Source organism: Arvicola amphibius, chromosome 7 (assembly GCF_903992535.2).
Source record: "Arvicola amphibius chromosome 7, mArvAmp1.2, whole genome shotgun sequence".
Taxonomy (NCBI): Eukaryota; Metazoa; Chordata; class Mammalia; order Rodentia; family Cricetidae; genus Arvicola; species Arvicola amphibius.
In genome coordinates, this window is record NC_052053.1 from 54,899,270 (window position 1) to 54,909,676 (window position 10,407).

A 10,407-nucleotide genomic window follows, 5' to 3' on the forward strand; every position below is an offset into this window, starting at 1 on the left:
AGATCTCCTGGGTAAACTGGGAAGGGGAGTAGAAGGGAGGAAATGGGGATGGGACATGAGGACTCAAGAGGGCCAAGTTTACGAAGGGATTAAGAGGTGGGGTAATATACAAGATATCTTGATGGAGGGAGCCATTATGGGGTTAGCAGGAAACCTGGTGCTAGGGAAATTCAGGAATCCACAAGGATGGTCCCAGCTAAGACTCCTAGCAATAGTGGAGAGGGTGTTTGAACTTACCTTCCCCTATAATCAGATTACTGGCTACCCTAATTGTCATAGAACCTACAACCAGTAACTGATGGAAGCAGATGCAGTGATCCACAGCCAAGCACTGAGCTGAGCTCAGCTTAGCTGAAGAGAGAAAGGAAGGATCATATGAACAAAAGTGGTCAAGACCCATGCTTAGGAAAACCACAGAGACAGCAGCCCTGAACTAGTGGAAGCTATAAGACTCTGAACTGACAGCTGGTGACCACATATGGGATGGAACTAGGCCCTTTGATTGTGGGTGACAGTTATGTGGCTTGATCTGTTGTGGGGGCCCTGGAAGTGGAACCAGGAGTTATTCTGGGTGCATGAACAGGCTTTCTGAATCCCATTCCTTATGGTGGGATACGTTGCTCAGCCTTGATACAAGGGAGGAGTTTGGTCCTGCTACAGTTTGGTATACCAGACTTTGTTGACTCCCTAAGGGAGGCCTTACCCCCTCTGAGGAATAAATTGGAGATAGGATGAGGGAGGTAGAAGGAAAATGAGAGCAAGGGGAACTGGGATTAATATGTAAAAATATTTAAATTTAAATAAAAAGTTTTAAAGTATGTTTATTTAGTTTGGCACGTGTGTTTGAGTCACAAATAAGGAAGTTGTGTTCAAATGTATGGTAACTGAAAATTTCTCAGCATGTATGCACTAGAATACACAGAGAAATGAAGTACATACTGTACTATATTAGACTCTCAATTGGTGCTCTATTGGGTCAGAGTTGGTCCCAATTTTCATCACTAAGAATTCAACCTAAAAACATCTTTCATTCAAATCAAGAGTGATGTTTAAATATAACTCATTTTTAAGTCAGTATTTTCTATGTTCACACGATGGGTAGATGAGAACCCTTACACGTTTGTATCCTTCTATACTAACTGAAGTGTATAACATTTCTGAATTATACAGCCTTCCAGGGAGATCAGAAAGATATTAAAGCTCTTTCTTTCTATATTCAATCCATGTAATATAAAGGTTACTTGGCATTCAACACATAAATCAAGTACTATAATGAGAAAGATTCTCTTAAGACCCAGTGGATTGAAACCCTGTGAAGACTGTGGATATATAAGCTAGCATCATATACCTTTAATATATATATATGTATATATATATATATATATATATATATATATGTGTGTGTGTGTGTGTGTGTGTGTGTATCACATAGAACATATTATATTACATAGAACACCTTTCTTCAGCAGGGAACTCCATTCACTCCATTCATTTCCAATAAGTCTTTTTAAATGAATTGTAAATCATTTTAGGAACAAATAATGAATCTTGTATTAGCTGTGCCAGCATGAAATGCATTTATTGGTTAACCTGCCACTATATGGAGGTGATTCAGTCTTATGTGATGAAATGTCAGTGTAGGAATCACCTCCCAAATTCTTTGAATACACCTAAAGTCCAGCATTTGCCTTCTCCTTTGTTTTTAGTCCAAGCATCTGGTACTGGTAGATTTGGTTCACTCTTTCTCTGAAAAAGTTTATACTTATTTCAATATTTGTGCCCTCAGAAAACAATACAGATTTTTGAAACAACAATGAGGTGCTTCCAGAGATTTGGGGAAGCCTCTCTATCCTCTCTCTCTCTCTCTCTCTCTCTCTCTCTCTCTCTCTCTCTCTCTCCCTCTCTCTTTCTCTCTCTCATCCAAGGTTAAAAACTTTTACTTACTATCACAGTTTCTTCTGTTGTTTATGTCAATCAAAATAGGTTAAAGTTGGTTCAAGGATGGTATACAAAGTTGTGCCAGCCTGAGCTATTCCACTGTTCACTTCAACCTGGTTTAGAACAGAAAGCAATGCCAATGCTCTCATAACCCTGAGGAGAGCACAATCTTTAAGACAGACCTTGTGAATTGGAATTAAGGATCATAATTATAATTGTTAAAACCAAACAGCAAGTGACCAGAAGTATTATATCTAAACTTAGATTTAAAATATAATTTAAAAGGAACAATGGCAGGTGTGAAATGAGATGAAGGATACAATGGGCTAGCAAAGGACTGCAAATGCAAGTCAGGGTGTGTCCGAATGGGAGACCACCACAGTCACAGCTGTGTTCACTATCTAGAAGAAAAAGGTCACAAGGAGAGAGGGCCTGAGATGACCCTGCAGATGACCTTGGACACACGGTGCTCAGATCCCACCTGAACCAGGTCTTTAGGAACTTTAAAGCCTTGTATATTTTTAGTTTGAAACCTGAACTTGAAGAGGAGATGCTAGTTCATCAATCTAATCCCTGGCAGAGGCTTAGCAGTCTCCACTTTGGACATCTACACATACAAGGATTCTGGGAACAGAGTTCTCATGACCATTGTTCATGCCAGCACTCATAACTATCTCAGGTCTCTCTTCTGTACTGTAACTGACAAAGTTAGTACAACACTGGTGCCACTTAAAACTGATGGTTCATTTTATTCCTATGTTGGGAAATTAAAATTTTTCCTTAAAAATTAAAATTTTGCATTGATTCATAATGTCAGTCACAGTAAAAAAAAATGTACTTTTTAAGAAAATAAGTGTACATCCATGGAACAAGATCCATGCTCCTAAATTCTTATCAAAGAAATTTCAAATATGCCAGTGTCCACAATACACACACTTTTATATCACATGGCATGCATTTTGGAAGAATTTTCATGGTTATGCTTAAAAATTAAACTCATGCATCTGATTCAAATCATAATTACTATAGATGAGGCTCTTTTCAAAGACTCAAATGCCGTAAGACCAAAGAAACAAGGAGAGTAAATAATAGTAACAAAAATTTGGAAGTTGGAATCCAAATAGAACAATGAGCCTGAATGAAGCCCTCAAGTTGACTGAATTTTGGAGGTTTTTTCTCCAGATGTAGGCTCCTGAACTCTTTTCTATTTACATTTTTTTTTTTTTTTTGGTTTTTCGAGACAGGGTTTCTCTGAAGCTTTTTTAGAGCCTGTCCTGGAACTAGCTCTTGTAGACCAGGCTGGCCTCGAACTCACAGAGATCCGCCTGCTATTTATTTTAGAAAACTTGTAACTGTAAATTATGTCTACACTTTAGCAAAAAATTAGCAAATGTGTGATTCTTGTATCTACAAGCTATGATCAAAGCTTAGGAAATCATTGAGCTTCTATTATGGCCTTTAGAACACTTCCTCACAAGTTATTTGCTTTCAGAGCCCTGGTGAGTTGTTTCAGGGTTGTAGAAAGACCACCAACAGATGTTCAGATCTAACAAATGTAGAATTGTGCACTAGTGAAAAAATAGCAAGGCAAATGGCTGTTTGTACACGTAGATTTTTTTTCCACACTATCACAATCAACTTTCAGTTTTAACTCTTTATTTTTTGTTCTCATGGTTTATTTATTTTTTTTTTTGTTTTTTTTTTGTTTTTTTTTTTCCTCATGGTTTATTTTTTTTTATATTTAAAAATTTCCATCTCCTTCCCTCCTCCTCCCCCCTCCCTCCCCTCCTTCTCCCCCTTCTCTCCCCTCCTTCTCCCCCTTCCCTCCCCTCCCCTCCACCCATACCTCCCCTCCCTCCCTCTCAAGGCCAAGGAGCCATCAGGGTTCCCCACTCTATGCTAAGACCAAGGTCCTCCCAACTCCCCCCAGGTCCAGGAAGGTGATCGACCAAGCTGAGAAGGCTCCCACAGAGCCCGTCCATGAAGAACAATCAGAGCCCAGAGCCATTGTCCTGAGCTCACAAGGTCCTGATGAGGAGCAGAAGGAGAGAGAACATGAGAAAGAAAGTCAGGACCGTGAGGGAACCTCCAGCTGGCGACAGATGGGGAAGGTGACTGAGCCCCACACTGGAGCACTGGACTGAGCTCCCAAGGTCCCGATGAGGAGCAGAAGGAGCGAGAACATGAGGGAGAAAGTCAGGAACGAGAGGGGTGCGTTCACTCATGGAGACGGTGGGACAGAACTAATGGGAGATCACCAACTCCAGTTGGAATGGGACTGATGGATCATGCGACCAAACCCGTCTCTCTGAGTGTGGCCAACAGCGGGGGCTGACTGAGAAGCAAAGGACAATGGTCATGGTTTATTTTTTTATGTTTAAAAATTTCCATCTTCTTCCCTCCTCCTCCCCCCTCACTCCCCTCCTCCTCCCCCTTCCCTCCCCTCCTTCTCCCCCTTCCCTCCCCTCCCCTCCACCCATACCTCCCCTCCCTCCCTCTCAAGGCCAAGGAGCCATCAGGGTTCCCCACTCTATGCTAAGACCAAGGTCCTCCCAACTCCCCCCAGGTCCAGGAAGGTGATCGACCAAGCTGAGAAGGCTCCCACAGAGCCCGTCCATGCAGAAGAATCAGAGCCCAGAGCCATTGTTCATACAAAAATCTGAAGCATAATTATTTGCATGTAAAAATGCATGTGTGAATGTATGTGTACATCAGGAGAACAGGAGAGTGAGGATGAAAATTTATACCTTCTCTCTAATGTACCAACTTAAAATACTTTTTAAATGTTCCCAACAAGGCCATGCTTAATTCCCACCTTCTTCTAATAGACTGTGTTGACTTCTCTAATCAAATTGATTGCTTTTCTACAGACTCTGCTGCAGCATAGAAAACAAAATTTGCATTTGGGTGCTTATTATATTAATTATTCTATGAGAAGTCTTGTACTTTATCCAGTGATACTCAGAGATGCTCATGGACAAAGATACAGTTCTAGTGATCCAAATCTGTATCTATGAAATGATCTAATGATTAAATTTGGCACATACAGACTTTTTTGCATACAAGAACTACACAAGATGGGAAAGCCAAGCAAAGTGAATCAATCTGGTTCAGACTTCTTCCTTCTGGGACTCTCTGAGCAGCCAGGGGAGCAGCCCCTTTTATTTGGCATGTTCCTTGGCATGTATCTGGTCACTATGGTAGGGAACCTGCTCATCATCCTTGTCATCAGTTATGATGCACACCTTCACACTCCTATGTACTTCTTCTTGGCCAATCTATCCTTAACTGATGCTTGTTTCACTTCTGCCTCAGTTCCCAAAATGCTTGCCAACATTTATACCCACAGTCAGGCAATCTCCTATTCTGGGTGCCTTACCCAGCTGTATTTCCTCCTGATGTTTGGGGGCCTCGACAACTGCCTTCTGGTTGTGATGGCATATGACCGCTATGTTGCTATCTGCCAGCCACTCTATTACAGCACAGCTATGAGTCCCCAACAGTGTGCATTAATGCTGTGTATGTGCTGGGTGCTAACCAACTGTCCCGCCCTGATGCACACACTGCTGTTGACACGTGTGGCTTTCTGTGCCCACACAGTCATCCCCCACTTCTACTGTGACCCCAGTGCTCTGCTGAAACTTGCCTGCTCTGACACCCACATTAATGAGCTAATGATCATTACGATGGGCTTGGTGTTTCTTGCTATTCCTCTTATGTTGATTGTCTTCTCCTATGTCCGTATTTCTTGGGCTGTGTTGGGCATCCCTTCTTCTGGAGGGCGATGGAAAGCCTTTTCTACTTGTGGCTCTCATCTTACAGTTGTTCTGCTCTTCTATGGATCACTGATGTGTGTGTATTTACTTCCCCCATCAACTCACTCTGCAGAGAGGGAACGCAGGGCTGCCATTCTCTACATGGTTGTGATTCCCATGCTGAACCCATTCATCTACAGCTTGAGAAACAGAGACATGAAGGATGCAATGGGCAAGCTTTTTGGTGGTGGAAAAATAGTCTTCTTACTATGACTTTATTGCTTAAATCTAGTGCTGTATCAAAACCCTACCTTCCATCACTTCACTGATTCTGTGTTGCAAATGGAACAACCAGGGTCTATACCTCCTCTAAGATACGATGTGAAATGAGCACTTAGGCCTTGATCTTTCTTGACCCCAGTATGACAACCACTGCTGACAATAGAACATCATCCCTGATGATCAACTTTAAAACCAAAATATCAACCACAATGGACTAAGTCTTACACTGTCCATCCTGCAGCCATTGAGGCAAGTATGCAATGAAACAAAGGAAACAAACATTTTTTGGCTGTCTACACTATTACTCATTGCTCAACTCATCAGCTCTCTTGAAAGAAAGGGCTGAAACTATAACCTAGGATGTAAATAAGTTGCCAAAAACAGATAGATTTAATTACAGGGCCTGTGACTTCTACTTTGCCACACTGTGCTGACCATGACAAGGAAAGTTATAGACAAACAACCTACGGATACTATTGAGTGATTACCAAAAGAGAAAAAAAATCAAAGTAATACATGTATTATGTCCTCACTGTTCATTTCTTTACATTTTGTTACTATAATGGATATTTTCAAAGAAAACAACATTTAAGTGCCTATAATGTGCCAATTTTCTGTTTGATTATAAATAATTCATTCTCTGGAGTTTTACATGAAATGTTTTTTAAAATTAAAAAAACAAATGTGCTGGAAATTTTAAGAACAATAATTGTATCAAAACTAGTCTGATGGAAATTAGGATTATAAAAAGTCACAAATTTTAACCATGATTGTCTTTTTATTTGTAAATTATGAATCTTTTATAATGATATTTTGCATATTTTATTACATGTACAATTTATCATTTGGGTTTGCGATGATATAAATTCTAATGTGTTTTTAATTTTGAATAATATTTGTTCAATCCTACATATAAGAAAGAAATCGATGAACTAGGCAATGGTAATTGCCTACAATCTGAACACTTAGTAACCCAAGGAAGGAGAATTAGCATGAGCTACATCAAGTTCAAAACAGTGTCAAAAATAGCAAACAGAATAAATGAACTCTGTATATTAACATTTTTAAATCTTGGTATAATTTCTTACTGCTTCCATGATAGTTTCTTTACTAATTTCTTAAATTATCTTTACTGATTATGTTATCTGAAAACAATGACAGTCTTGTTTCTTTCTTCCCAATCTGTACATGTTTTATTTTCTTTTCTATCATAACTTATTAGCTAAAATTTCCAGAATGGCTTTGAAAAATAATGGTGAAAGGAAACCTTCATTCCTGCTTCTAGTATTAGTGGAAAGTTGCTAGTTCCTGACAACTAAGAATGATGCTGATTTAAGGTTTTCAGAGATACTCTTTATCCAATTGTGGTGGATTCTTTGTATTTCCAATTTGATGAGATTTTATTGATAACATACAAATTATTGCTTAATTTTGTCTAATAAGATTTTATACATATAGTGTGGCCTTTTCTTCTTTAGTTTGTTGATGTGATAATGTACAATAATTGTTCTTTGAATTTTAAGTATCTTTGTACAACTGGGATAAATACCACTTTGTAATGGTATATAATTCTGTTTGTTTCACTGTTACATTTAATTTGTCCCATATTTTATGGATGACTTTGCATCAGAATTTATGAGAGATATTGGTTAACAGTTTTCTTTTCTTATATAATCTTTTACATGTGTTTAGTTTTTGTTGATGATAACTTAATACTCCCTCAGTTTCTATTTTCTAGATGAGATTGTAGAGACCTGGTATCAATTTTTCCTTAAAAGTTTGGTAGAATTTATCAAAGATATCATTAATGCCTTGTGCCTCCTGTTTGGGAAGGTCTTTAATGATTACACTATTTATTTAATAGATATAGATTTTGTCAATTTCCTCTGTGTAGGCCTAAACAAATGTGACTCTTGAGGAACTAGTCTATTTCATTTAGGTTAGCAAACTTGTGGGTGTGGAGTTTCCTTTAACGTTTCTTTGTTATTTATTTCATTATCCATGGATCTGTACTGAAGCCTGTGTTGATAGCTTGTTTGTACAAAAAAAGCTTGCCTGAAGATCAGAGGGCAGAGATAGCCACTAGCCATAGAGGTCTGGAGATCTGTACCAACAGATGAAGTGATATGCTAGTCAGAGGAAGTGATAAGGCAGGAGGAAACAGGAACTTAGTCTCTTCTCAACTGGGAAGTTGAATAAGTAGCTGATGGTTTCACTTCTTCGTCTCTCTGATCTCTCAGCATTTACCCCTATATCTGACTCTGGACTTTTCTTGAGACCCTTAGAACTTGTGCTACATATTGGCATCCTGATTTCAGTTTCTGTCTCCTCTTTCCCCAGTTCCTCTCCCTTCTTATCCTCTTATTCAACTGTCTTCTCTCTGTCTATCTCTCTTATTAGAGACATCCTTTTAATAGATTTTTGCGTTGAGTTGTAGTGACTCATGCTTCAAATCCTAGTTCTTGAGAAGCAAAAGCTACAGTATCCTCAGCTCAAGGACAGCCTGTGCTACATAGCAAAACTGTGTCTTCAAAAAAATGTACTTTTCACTGATCTTTGCAAAGAATCAGCCTTTATTGTCATTGTCTCTCTCGATGTCTTGTTTGCAGTTTCACAGATTTCTGCTCTAACTATTGCTTCTTCTTCCCCACTAAATTTAATTTTCACTTCTTTCTCCAGTTTTCTTAGATGACAGCTTTGTTTATTGAATTTTCATTTTAGAAATGTATGTTTAAAATCAAAGGGGGCTTCTTGCTAACCCAACTATTTGGAGTCTGTAGTTGGGATTTTTACTTAAGTTACCTATGGCTCAGTTTTCAAGGTTAATAAAATGCCTTCCTGGCTAGGTCATCTTCAAATGCTGGACATGGGTTTTGGGTTCACACTTTCCTTCTGTTCTTGAAATCAAACAAGAAATGTGTAATACAAAAGATTTGTCCCTTGGTGAGTTAACATTAGAAAAAATACAAAATGCACAGATACTAAATGATATAAAGAAATCATAAACAAACAGAATGAAAGCAACAGTTTGAGAATTGTCAGTGTCAAGAGTCAGTGAGAGATCAGAGGCTTATCCCAAAGCTCACAGCACTTTTAGAAGTCCTTTTTCTAAATTTATTTTTTACATTTCATTTTATATTCCTTCCACAGTTTTCCCTCCCACACCTACTCCTCCACCCCATCTCCTTCCCAGCTCACCCCCTATCCCCTCCTCCCAGTGGATTAGGGCTCCTTGGAAAGTCAACAAAGTCTGGCACGTTAAGTTGGGGCAGAACTTTCTCCACCCCCACATTAAGGTTAAACATGGCATTCCACAACAGGGAATGGGCTCCAATAAGCTAGCTCATGCATCAGGAATAGACCCTGGTCCCACTGCCAGGTCTCTCACAAGTAGTCCAAGCTTCACTGTCTCCCACATGTGGAGGGCCTAATTCCATTCCATGGAGGCTCCACAGCTGTCAGTCTAGAGTTCCTGAGTTCCCAATAGAGTGGTTAAGCTTTCTCTGTAGATTTCTCCCTCGTGGTCTTGACCTCCTTTGCTCATATATTCCCTCATCCCTATCTTTGACTGGATTCCCGGAGCTCAGCCTGTTGTTTGGTTGTGGATCTCTGCATCTGGTTCCGTCAGTTGCTGGATGAAGGCTCTATGATGACAGTTTGGGTATTCACCAACCTGATTAGAGGGAAAGGCCAGTTTGGGTTCCCTTTCCACTATTTCTAGGAGTCTTATCTGGGGTCATTGTTGTGGATTCTTGGGAATTTCCCTAGCACTAGATTATAATCTTATAGTAATACTCTCTATCAAAGTCCCTCTTTCATGGCTCTCCCATTCTGTCCCTCTCACCCCTCAACTGTCCCATTCCTTCATGTTCTCTGCTCCCTTGCTTACCCTTCTCCAACCTCCTTGTCCCCAGTTTACCCAGGGAATCTCATCTAATTCCCCTTCTCTGTGTGATCCATGAGTCCCTCTTAGGGTCTTCATTTTTTCCTAGCTTCTCTGGAGCTGTGGACTGTAGTCTGCTATCTTTTGTTTTACATCTAATATCTACTTACGAGTGATTGCATACTGTGTTTGTCTTTCTGGGTCTGGATTACCTCACTCAGGATTTTTTTTTATATGTCCATCTTGGTTTTTTCTATTTGCCTGCAAATTTCGTGCTATCTTTTTTTACAGCTGAGTAATATTCCATTGTGTAAATATACCACATTTTTATTCATTCTTCAGTTTAGGGTCATCTAGGTTGTTTTCAGGTTCTGGCTATTATGAATAATGCTGCTATGAACAATGTTGAGCAAGTGTCCTTGTGGTATGATTAAGCATCCTTTGGGTATATACCCAGAAGTGGTATCTCTGGGTCTTGAGTTAGATTGATTGCCAATTTTCTGAGAAACTAGCATACTGGTTTCCAAAGTGACTGTACAAGTTTGCACT

General features: G+C 39.5%; 1 protein-coding gene across 1 annotated transcript; it reads left to right on the plus strand.

Annotated features, from left to right (window-relative positions):
* Window positions 1-2,557: 2,557 nt before the first annotated feature.
* LOC119819591 (olfactory receptor 1N2) lies at window positions 2,558-5,966 on the plus strand. Its single transcript, XM_038337851.1, has 2 exons — window positions 2,558-2,585; window positions 5,008-5,966. Exon 2 carries the CDS (start codon window positions 5,016-5,018, stop codon window positions 5,964-5,966), a length of 951 nt encoding a protein of 316 aa, XP_038193779.1. The 5' UTR covers window positions 2,558-2,585; window positions 5,008-5,015.
* Window positions 5,967-10,407: the final 4,441 nt, after the last annotated feature.

Excerpts from the sequence above, each read along its gene's own strand:
- LOC119819591 (XM_038337851.1), top strand. The coding sequence starts at position 5,016 with ATGGGAAAGCCAAGCAAAGTGAATCAATCTGGTTCAGACTTCTTCCTT.